At 37.8% G+C, this 12,412-nt stretch overlaps 1 protein-coding gene across 1 annotated transcript in view; it reads right to left on the bottom strand.

Moving 5' to 3' along the window:
• Positions 1 to 12,412, bottom strand: part of REEP3 (receptor accessory protein 3) — a 103,910-nt gene that overhangs the window by 12,205 nt on the left and 79,293 nt on the right. The window contains exons 5-6 of the mRNA XM_032138254.2: positions 11,773 to 11,886; positions 478 to 625 (exon numbers count right to left, since the gene is read on the bottom strand). Of these exons, the coding sequence (XP_031994145.1) occupies positions 478 to 625; positions 11,773 to 11,886 (262 nt within the window). The remainder of the gene's footprint in view (positions 1 to 477; positions 626 to 11,772; positions 11,887 to 12,412) is intronic.

The following is a 12,412-nucleotide window of genomic DNA, read 5'->3' as shown; positions in this document are numbered from 1 at the left end:
CAGGCTGGTCTCGAACTCCTAACCTCAGGGAATCTGCCTGCCTCGGCAGATTAAAAGGTAAAAAATACAAGCTTAGAAGTAAATTTTGTCTACCTAAATTCAGATAGTTATCATGTATCATGTATTATTTTACTATCCACAAGCCTAATTATGAAAGAATCATATATATATATATGTGTATATATATATATATATATATATACACGTGTATATATATATATATATATTTTTTTAATTTTATTGTAAACTCCAGGATACACGTGCAGAATGCGCAGGTTTGTTACACAGGTATACATGTGCCATGGTGGTTTGCTGCATCTATCAACCCATCATCTAGGTTTTAAGCCCCGCATGCATTAGGTATTTGTCCTAATGCTCTCCCTCTCCTTGTGCCCCACCTCCCGACAGGCCCCAGTGTATGTTGTTCCCTCCCTGTGTCCATGTAAAAGAACCGTATATTAAAACAAACAAGCACACCTGCTGATTCACTGGGGGCTGGTTTACTTTTCTTTTTTGCTTCTGGTAGAGGTTGGTATGGTCTTTGTCCCACAGGCTCATCACCTTGGATAGTTGTTAAATCATGCATACTGAAGCTTCTTAAACGTTCAGTTATTGCTCCTTGGCTCTATTTAACAGAGAAGTGACAGATCCAAGAAAAAATATTTAGTATGCTTACATTTAACTATCCCTGAACGTTTTATTAAGATAACTTCAGAAAAGCTGAAAGAATTGTACAATGAACACCCAATATTGTTTACATTTTGCAGTATCTGCTTTCTCACCTATCTACCATCTACCCATCCATGAATTCATTTTATTTTTTCATGCATTTCAAAGTAAGTTGGAGACATCAGTATATTTCAACCTCAACATTTCAGCATCATATTTAATTTTAAAATGTAAAAGATGTATGATGGGCTTACCCTCAGTAAACAGCATCCATAATGTTGCTGTCTCCTAAAACTGGCACTTTGGGGCTTAAACTTTAATATTTAGGGCAACTTTTAATTTTTTGTTTTATTTATTTATTTATATTTATTTATTTATTTAGAGACAGTCTCTCACTCCGTTGCCCAGGCTGGACGGCAGTGGCGCAATCTTGGCTACTGCAACCTCTACCTCCCAGGTTCAAATGTTTCTCCTGCCTCAGCCTCCCGAGTAGCTGGGATTAGAGGCATGTGCCACCATATCCAGCTGATTTTTGTATTTTTAACAGAGATGGGGTTTCGCCATGTTGGCCAGGCTGGTCTTGAGCTCCTGACCTCAGGGGATCCACCTGCCTTGGCCTCCCAAAGTGCTGAGATTATAGATGTGAGCCACTAAGTCCGGCCAAGGGCAACCTTTTTTTTTTTTTTGAGACGGAGTCTTGCTTTGTCGCCCAAGCTGGAATGCAGTGGCGTAATCTTGGCTCACTGCAAGCTCCACCTCCCAGGTTCATACCATTCTCCTGCCTCAGCCTCCCCAGTAGCTGGGACTACAGGCGCCCACCACCATGCCTGGCTAATTTTTTGTATTTTTAGTAGAGATGGGGTTTCACTGTGTTAGCCAGGATGGTCTCGATCTCCTGACCTCATGATCTGCCCACCTCGGCCTCCCAAAGTGCTGGGATTACAGGCGTGAGCCACCGCGCCTGGCCAAGGGCAACTTTTTAAAGTAAAAGAGAAATGACATTGTTTTAAAGCTAAGCTAAGTCAGGACTGGTAACGGCTCTTCCTAGAACAAGTTAGAAATATGTAAGAGCCAAAGAATCTTGAACACAAAATGATAGTCAATTAGTGAATTAACTAACTGGCAAGACATATCTACTACTCTACATTTGACTTTAAGTCCTTTCCCTTAACAATATGGCAGACACTAGGCACAGGTGGGTATTTAAATTGAAATTAAGTAAAGTTAAATAAAACACAATATTCAGTTCTTTAATTGCACTAGCCACTTTCCAAATGTTCAATAGCTGCATGTGGCTAGTGGCTACTGTATTGGATGGTGCAGACACAGAACATTTCCATCACAGCAGCTCTGAAAGAGGCATTTTCTGAACTGTTCTTGTATAACTACATTTCCCCTCCTAAAGTATAAAGCTTTGTAAAAGCAAAAAAAGAAAAAAAATTTCTAAATTTACCTACTTTAAATTTGCATAGCATATAGATGAGTCACTTCTTATTTATAGCTAGATTAAAAATATTCTTCTACGGGGTTTTTTATACTTATTATTTCTTCTTTTCACACATATGAATTTATGATTTCCTCTAGTTACAGTGTTACCATAGAAACTAATCCATAATGCTTCATCTCTAAATTTCAAAGTCAAAGGTGCTACAAACATTTGGGCATTACAGTTAACTTGTATTTTACACTCAAGAGAAAGGTCTTAATTTATGAGTCTTGATTCAGTTACTTTGGGTTAATAATATATTATGTCAAAACCAAATGCCATTTCCATATCCCACTTAAGCTGTGTATTTCTACCATATTTTTGAATTGTGATAATGAAATCATTAAAGGTCTTTATTCTCAATAAAAATAATCGGATTTCACACAATTAAAAAACATTTGTGGCATGGGTTAATTTATTATACTTGCTTCCTCCTTATTAGATATCATTTACTTATCAAACAGATAGTTGACAGAAGACTCCAGAGACATACTACAAGGAAGTGACCAGTGTTCATCTGAAACAGATGCCTTGTTTCTCAGAAATGTCGTTCTCTTTATTTCATCTTCGTAGTTCTGTGCCTTCTCTCAGCAATTTCTGATTTCTTTATTTACTGCCACACAGATGACAAATGTCATGCATGTCCATGATATCCTTTACTCAATTCACATGTGATTTCCAAGGCTGGCTATAATTCCCAAACCCTCCCACTCAAGAAGGTACATTTCAGGATACAAATGACTCAAAGTGCAATGGAATCATTCTAGTTTTATAATTATATCATCCCCAAACTTTGGTATATTTAACAAGCATAATCAACAAATCTCTTGGGATATACCTCACAAATGAACTCACGTACTACTGTTACTTCTATTGTTGGGACAGGTATATTTTGCCTCCAGAGCAAGACTTTTAAGACACTAGAGGAGAAGGACAAATCTTAGGCTTCTTCTATTCTCCTGGTGCGCCTGGTATGCTACTGATATTGAGCATGTAATAAGTAAACTAAATACTCTTTTTATGTCCCTTCTTTTTCATTACTCTTGACTGTTAAAGACTTCTCCATAGATGGCAGCATGTTTTAATGTAAACACTGTAGGTTTTATGCAGGGTTCAGCAGCAAACTACAGGTATGGCCACAGGTTTCTCCATGGATAGACTATACCAGCCACAAAGCGTTTGCTTCAGTTTTAGAATAAACTTGAGCAAGGCAAGGCCCAACCTTGAGGTATCTGGGTGATCTATCTAAAGGCCGGATTTAAATTTAGCTCTTGAGTAACCAATGCTACTATTATCAATACCCAAGTATTATCAACCTCTTCAAGGCTTTCAGGAAAGCCAGGCACCGCAGGGAAAAGCAAACAGGGAATATGAGCCCTCTTTGAGAACCTCCAACACTTTAACAACCATTATTACCTTGGAAAATTGGACTTTCCACTGTATATTTTTTATGGATCCAGAATAAAACTAATATAAGAGAGAAATTGATGCAGTATTGTGGACTTTGAAAACATTATGTAAATTACAAGTATCCAATGTAACCAGTTTAAAGGATGGGTATAATTATAAAGTAATCACTTCTGAAGGCCACCTTATTCCTTCCAGTTTTTACATCTTCAGCACAAAAAGTCCAGTAATAAAGGAACTATGTTTGCTATATTAACGGTAAGTGGAGATATCTTCCCTCTACCCCAGAATTCTATAGCACATGCATAATATGGTAGCAAGTATGCAGTATGGCTATAAGTAGGCAGGGAAAAATGCAAAACTAACAACAGTACAATGTTTAGGCAGATGGGATGGGTGACTTTTTTCCTTTTTTAAAATATTGTCTTTAATATTACAAAATTAGTCAACATGTGGTATACTGTAAGAATTTCCAATCCATTTCTCACCCATGTGTCCTATATCTAATGCTTTATTCCCATCAATAAAAGAAAAATGTCTATTTTTGAGGCCACAAATAGAACATTATAGTCACTTGTAAATAACAGTGCTAAAAGGGATTGGTTTTGTTTAAATTAATAATGCTTTGTGTATCTATTTTCTTCTATTTAATTTATATAATATTAAGACAAAAGTATAAGAAGAATGAGAAAAGGACCCCGTGCAGTGGCTCATGCCTGCAATTCCAACACTTTGGGAGGCCAAAGTGGGAGGATCACGTGAGGCCAGGAGTTTGAGGCCTTAGTGAGCTGTGATCACAACTCTGCACTCCAGCCTGGGTGATAGAGCGAGACCCTGTCTCTAAAAAAGGAAAGAAGAAAGACAGAAAGAAAGAAAGAGAGAAAGAGAGAGAGAGAAAGAAAGAAAGAAAGAGAAAGACAGAAAGAAAGAAAGAGAAAGAAAGAAAGAAGAAAATTTCTAGTCTAGTCTGCTGTATGGCAACAGCAGTCTTAGCCAATAAAGAGGAAAGGCGGGATTACCATTCACAAGATAATTCCATATTTCAGCACTTTAGATCCTATTCTCTGCAGGATTGTCTGTACTCTGTGTATGTTAAAATTGATCCTAACAATCAAAGTAACAGAGATTATGATGAGAATATAAAAGCCAAGGTAATTAAGTATTCTGTAGAATATTTTACACATTGAAACTGAACATCGTGAGCAGAATTGTTTCTGAACCATCTGAACTTCAGGTGGCACTACATTCTCAGGCTTTGGATTTAGGTGGGCCCAAATGCCTCTGTAAGAAACTGAGAATACTGCAGGGGCTGACTGGGCAGGAGGGCTGGGTCCAGAGCTAGCACACTCAGGCTCTGGAAGGGATTCTTCAGCTGAGAAGCAGCTCCCCACACTGGATCCACACAGAGCTCATTTACATCCAAGGGCACTAAGACATCTGAATGTCTGCTCAAGTATCTAAGCACATGGTTGGCATCCATAAAAAGGGACCCTGCATGTATGAGCAGTTCCAATTCCTTTACACTCAAATAATGCTGTCTTTGTTTAAATACTTCATTTCCTGGTTAAACACTACATTAACATTACTATATTTTGTTTTAAATAAGGAGAACTTATTTTGTTTATCAGCACCTTTGTATAAAACCTTAATTTTCTTCACATCTGAAATCACAGATTTAAAAATATATAACCAGCAATGCTTTATAATCTTACAAGCACAAAACATTCTTTTACAGAATAATTCTTTTTTTTTTTTTTTTTTTGAGACGGAGTCTCGCTCTGTCACCCAGGCTGGAGTGCAGTGGCGCGATCTCGGCTCACTGCAAGCTCCGCCTCCCGGGTTCATGCCATTCTCCTGCCTCAGCCTCTCCAAGTAGCTGGGACTACAGGCGCCCGCCACCATGCCCGGCTAATTTTTTTTTTTTGTATTTTTAGTAGAGACGGGGTTTCACCGTGGTCTCAATCTCCTGACCTCGTGATCCGCCCGCCTCGGCCTCCCAAAGTGCTGGGATTACAAGCGTGAGCCACCGCGCCCGGCCCAGAATAATTCTTATTATACTATTCAGTAAAGAATAGCCACTAAGCTCTATTTCTTGTTGATCCCTGATGTTACATTATAATTGCAGATAAGGTTAGTTCCCAGTTTTTAGGGAAATCTCATTTCCCCATGCACATTCAACAATTAATCTGATCAAGCCCAGAATGGAACTGACTGCATTTGCATTAGGTGAATAAAATATTTGTGTGTTTAAGATTAAAGCAATATGTATTTACTGAAGAACATTGATAACATGGAGAAAAATTTTAAAAAGGAAGTAAAAATTATTTGTAACCTACCACCAAAACTACTTATACATATTTATATATTCTTTTAGTTTTTTCTGACTCATCATACTTTTAGAGCAGTTTCTCAACCTTAACACTCTTGCTATTTTTTGTTAGATAATTTTTTGTTGTGGGGAACGTCCTGTGCTTTGTAGAATATTAAGCAGCATCCCTGACCGTTTTTTACCGACTAGATACCAGTAGCAGCCCCCTCTCAGTGGTGACAACCTAAAATGTCCCGTGGTAAGGACAGGGGCACAAAATTGCCTCTAGTTGAGAACCACCGTTTTAGAGATATAAGGGGTTTTAGAAATCATGTTTCACCTCTTCATTTTACAAGTGAGAAAAATTAATACTTAGATCAATGCAGATGATTTGCCCAAAATCTCATGGCTAATTTGTGGCGGAATCAGCACTAAAAAAAATCCAGATTAACTCAATTGCTGTGGCATTCAATGTTTATTATACCATTCTGCTTCCCTAGATTTTAGGAAAAATAGTACAACCTTCTTTTTCCATTGTCTGGACAAACGTTCTTTCCTTTTTTTTTTTTAAGTGTATAATACTAAGCTGTATATCCTCAAAGCCATTCACAAACAGAAAGTCATAGATAGTAAGATGTTCAGATTTTTGACCTAATCGGGATCATTTAAAGTTAGATTTCAACAATTTTACCTGTAAAGCTCAAAAGTCTGTGGTAATTGATTCTTATATCTGCTAAAGAAATTCACCAAAAAAAGGCTGCCAGAGAAATTCAAAGACATGGTTAATACAACTAACAGTACTTTTCTTCATCTGTCCTTTATCTGGCAGTAGTATTGCTCATCTGCACGAAACCACCTACGTTTCTCATGTGAAAAGCTATGGAATGCTGTACATCCTCAGTAAAATCCTTGAAGGTCCTTCAAATGTTTATGCTTTGCTCAGCCAAAATAAACTTGTACAGTGACCTTGTGAACAGATGCCTGGTAATGAGGTCATAGAACTGAGTAACATTTTCAGAAAATTGCTTTACGGTGTAATAAATGTTCTGATTAGATTCCTATTTTCACCTTTAACATGCTCAGGTGGTTCAACCTGGGAAACCTAGTCAGGGTTATTACCCGTTCTTCAAAGGTCACACCAAGAGTCCGAGAATTTTTAGCCTGAAAGATACTTTAAACAAACTATATATTGTAAAAATTTTAAATAATTTTCAAATCTTACTGTTGGCTTTCTTGCAGCTTCTCCTTAAATCTGACCTATTTCCTATTTCAGTTTCAATTTACTCTTCAGTATGAAGTGTCTGGTTCAGTGATTCTTCTATGACAATGCCCTTGTTTGACATCTGCAGAGATGAAACTAATTTCGTGTACTTTAAAATAAGCACAGTATCACTTGAGGCAAATAGGGTTAACATTATGCTATGTTCAGCATATTTAATGACAATTTCTAGTGAATAATATAGACTCCAGGATGGGGTCTCCAACATTCCTGTACTCATGAGAATAGTGAAGGTTACCTCATATACAGGGATATTATGGATAAAAGAATCACAACATTGCACACAAATGGGGACAGTTCCAAATCCAGTATCCGATTTCATTTAGGGGATATGGGCTTCTACTTGTTTTGCAGGAGTGACTTAGATGATTTTTATCAATATTACTGCCTTTGGCGTGGACACGTGATTTTAAGGTGTTAAACATATAAATTAAAAGAAACAATACATCACAAGAGAGCCAGAAAAAGATATATGAAATAGATACATTTTTGTTTTCATGGCATTTTTACAGAAAAATACTCCTGTGAGATAATGCTTATTTTAATAATGAAGGGTAATTGGTGGGGTCTTTTTTTTTTTTTTTTTTTTTTGGAGACAGAGTCTTGCACTCTCGCCCAGGCTGGAGAGCAGTGGCGGGATCTCGGCTCACTCCAAGCTCTGCCTCCTGGGTTCACACCATTCTCCTGCCTCAGCCTCCCAAGTAGCTGGGTCTACAGGCACCTGCCACTATGCCCAGCTAATTTTTTGTATTTTTAGTAGAGACAGCGTTTCACTGTGTTAGCCAGGATGGCCTTGATCTCCTGACCTTGGGATCCGCCCGCCTTAGCCTCCCAAAGTGCTGGGATTACAGGTGTGAGCCACCACGCCCAGTCATGGGTGGGGTCTTATCAACCAGAGGTGAAATAAAATTTTCAGTTAGAAATAAAATTTTTGTAGGCTATTCCCTAGCTAATACAGACATTAGCTCCAGACAGACAGTAGATTGTGCAGGTGAGGGCTGTATCTATCTTGTTCATTGCTACATTCCCAGTACCTACTATGCAGTAGGCATTAAATAAACATGCTGAATAAATAATATGTAGAATGCTAAATACCAATGGAGGCGAAGTGTAACACAAAAATAAATGGGAAGGGAATGAGGATAATAGAATGGGGACTGCTGATTCCCTACGTGGGAGTAGTAAACACAAGTCAAAATAAAACAAGTACCGCACAAAATAGTCACAATATGTACAAAGGTGTCTCACAAAATAGGAGAATAATAGATTATTATATGCAAATGTTAAAAGTGAGGAGGAAAAATGGGATTTGTATGCTTGTTTTTTAAGACAATATTCTAAAACGTGTTCTCTAAATAATTTTTCAACTTGAAATTTAATTTTCAGTTTTTCTCCACAGAACCATGTTGAAGGATGCTTTTAAATAAGAAAAATTCAGATAGCATCTTCATTGGATGTAAATAAATACAGGTACTTGATTTGCAAAGTCAAAAATGCTAAATTTTATAGCAAAAAGCAACAAGCTCTTAGTCTCCTTCTCCTCTTCATCCGCTGCCGATGCAACCCCTTTAAACCCTCTCTACTTTCCTATTGTAACAAATGAGGATTTTAGTTCTCTTCCACTTTCCTTCTCTTTCCCCCATACTCTCAATATGGCAAAACCAGTTGTTAAATCCTTAGTCTGTGTTCATTATTATAATGTAAATGTAGTCACACTCCATTATTTCCTTTCTTATGTAACTTTTGTTTTTTTCCCCAGAGTTAACGATTATGCCTTTTTTTTTTCTTTTTCATTGTCTTACCCTCTTACTCTTTACATTGCCGCCAATATATTTTTTCATGGTGCTGAGGGATCATGTGCAGCTGCATGGGCACTAGTGGCCTATAGCCAATGTGTCATCTGGTTGAAGCATGCCCTCTCCCTGCTTTTATTTTTTATTATTTATTTATTTAATTATTAGTATTTTTTGAGATGGAGTTTCACTCTTGTCACCTAGGCTGGAGTGCAATGGCGTGATCTTGGCTCACTGCAACCTCCACCTCCCAGGTTCAAGCGATTCTCCTGTCTTGGCCTCCTGAGTAGCTGGGACTACAGGTGCCCGCCACCATGCCCAGCTAATTTTTTTGAATTTTTAGTAGAAACTGGGTTTCACCATGTTGGCCGAGATGGTCTTGAACTCCTGACCTCAGGTGATCCACCTACCTCGGCCTCCCAAAGTGCTGGGATTACAGGTGTGAGCCACCACGCCCGGCCTCTCGCTGGTTTTAGTATCATCCCTGTGCAGCATGAAAAATCCTCTTGGCTTTGTAGGTCTACCAGAGACATCCCTCCTGGCACCTTTCATCCACCACATCCAGTTTTGGCTGGCTGCACTTTGGACTCTTTGGACTTGCTGTGTGGTGTTCTCTCTGGGAGTTTTTGTCATCTCCTTTCTGTGCTGAAAGACTTGTTTCCCAGATCCCATGGGTTTCCTTTTTTGTGGACCATTCCCTAGCTCCGGGGAGCATATCTGCCTGGACAAAAGATAACCAGTAGGTAAATCTTGTGACTCTGCATGCCTAGAATTAAGAAATTTCTTAATTCTAAGCTCACACAATTGAGAGCTTGACTGTTATAGTACTTGAGGGTGAAAATCATGATGGTATCATGGATGGTATTACTGTCTTCAAGCTTTCATTGCCACTGTTTAGAAATTTAATGTCATTCTGATTCTATATCATTTAAATGTGACATGCTTTTTTGAGATGGAGTCTCGCTCTGTCACCCAGGCTGGAGTATAGTGGTGTGATCTTGGCTCACTGCAGCCTCTGCTTCCTGGGTTCAAGCAATTCTCCCGCCTCAGCCTTCTGAGTAGCTGGGATTACAGGAGCCCGCCACCACGCCCAGCTAATCTTTGTATGTTTAGTAGAGACGGGGTTTCACCATGTTGGCCAGGCTGGTCTGAACTCCTGACCTTAAGTGATCCGCCTGCCTCAGCCTCCCAAAGTGCTGGGATTACAGGTGTGAGCCACTGCACCCAGCCAAATGTGACATGCTTTTTATATTTGGAATCTTTATGAATATTTTCCTTATCACTGGTGTTTTGGGATACCCAATGACTTCACTTAGAGTCAGTCATTCTTTTCATTCATTGTGCTAAGTACTTGGTGGGTCCTTTCAATCTGAAGATTCATATCCTTCAGTTCTGGGAAATATTATTGTATTATTTCTTTGATAATTGCATCTGTTCCCTCTTTTTAGAATTCCCAGTGGCTAGATTATCTCCTGGATAATCTTTTTTAGCAGATATGGAAATCAGGAATGCATTTTCACTAAGCAAGAAATAAAAAGCAAAATGAACTTCTAAAATAAAACATAGTCCTTTAAGCTGAAAACTGCCATTTCTGTATTCATTTATAAACCTATCCTAATAAAAGAAAAAGCCTTTAAAAGCCAAGTAACAGGAAAACTACGCTATATTAAAGTGCTGATCATTAATAATCATTAATAATATAGTTGTCTTACATGTATAGTGCTGCATAGTTAATAAACTTCCATTTAACCCTCAATGTAATGCTATTAGGTATATAATTTGAATTTTCCTTCTTGTTCATTATATTCATTTTGATATCTGAGCCAAAGACCTCTCTGAAAAGTAAAAATGCCCTCATTTCATATCCCTTTGCCATCCATTACAGTTATATAAAATCACCACTTAACTAGAATATTTATTTCCATAGCATTGTTGTTTTAGTTCAAGATAACTAAAAGAGACTAACTTGAAAGCAGAATACTATTCAGTTTCAATTTAATTTAATAGCAAAAAACTTAAATTTTCACTTGAATTTTGAATGGAGATAGACACATGATATTTATGTTTATTGGGCTCCTACTATATGCAAGCAAGCACTGTGCTTTTATATATTCTCACAGGTATATTACCCCCATTTTATACATGAAGCAACTAAGGAACACAGAAGGCTATTTTCTTTCCACACCAAACACACCAAAATCAATTATGCTAAAAGTATTTAAAATAAACCACACCAATTACAACATGCAAAGAAATCCAAAACCATAATGCAAATTTTTACAGAACACATTCATTTGATAACTTGGCTTGCAAACACAACAAATGACATTAGTAACTGGCTAAGTATCAAGTTTTAAGAACAGACTTTTTCATGCCTTATTTTGAATAATCAGTTACCTCAAATTGATTGAAGTAGAGGTGCAGAAGTAAGCCAGAAATCCTACCAAGATATTGCCATTGAGAAAGAGACAGAAAAAAAGAGAGGGAAAGAACACCAAAGACAGAGAAATAAACAATGGTCATCTTTACGTCAGGTGATTTACTCAAACTACTTTAAGGTGATTAAGTGGGAAAATTATGACTAAATGACATTTTCAGGTATGTATTATTTATTAACTACCTCTCATTTTGTGATCAGTTAAGAGATTCAAAATATCAAGTATGGAAAACATAAAATTAAAATATCTTTAAAATTATTTACTTGTTTTCCAGTATTAGAAAAATAAATATACAGCAAAATGCCACAATTTTATAATGGCTTGAAATAAAAAGCCACCTTTATTTGTTGACTTCATATGACATTGGATTAAAAAGGTAAATGAACAATTACCTTTACTGCTGCAGTAACAGCAGCAGTAGCTGCAAGGTTTAAACCTTGCCGTCCAAAGTTTACCATGGTTTCATAGCCTCTTTCCTTTGCTTGTACAATATAATCATCAATCTCCTGGAGGAAAAAGCCACAGATGTTAGTTTTACTTAAAAATAGTGTTGAAAGTTAAATAGTTCTAGTTAAACTAGAACATTTTCCCTATAATAGTTTCACGAATTTTATAGCATTAAGCATGTGTTGATAGGCATTTCTTTCTTTTCTTTTCTTTTTTTTGAGAGAGGGTCTCTTCCTTTTGCCTAGGCTGGAATGCAGTGGCCTGGGACAATAAGCATGCAACATGACCAAATAATTTTTAATTTTTTTGTATTGACGAGGTCTCACTATGTTGCCTAGGCTGGTCTCAAACTCCTGGGCTCAAGCAATCCTCCCACCTTGGCTTCCCAAAGTGTTGGGATTACAGGCATGAGCCACGGCACCCAGCCTAGGCGCTTCTTTTTTTTTGAAACGGAGTCTCGCTCTCTCGTCCAGAATGGAGTGCAGTCGCACAATCTTGGCTCACTGCAAACTCCGCCTCCCAGGTTCACGCCATTCTCCTGCCTCAGCCTCCCGAGTAGCTGGGACTACAGGTATCTGCCACCAC

This window comes from Hylobates moloch, unplaced genomic scaffold (assembly GCF_009828535.3).
Source record: "Hylobates moloch isolate HMO894 unplaced genomic scaffold, HMol_V3 SCAFFOLD_3, whole genome shotgun sequence".
Lineage (NCBI taxonomy): Eukaryota > Metazoa > Chordata > Mammalia > Primates > Hylobatidae > Hylobates > Hylobates moloch.
The sequence above is the reverse complement of the archived record's forward strand: the minus strand, read 5'-3'. Positions and strand labels throughout refer to the sequence as shown.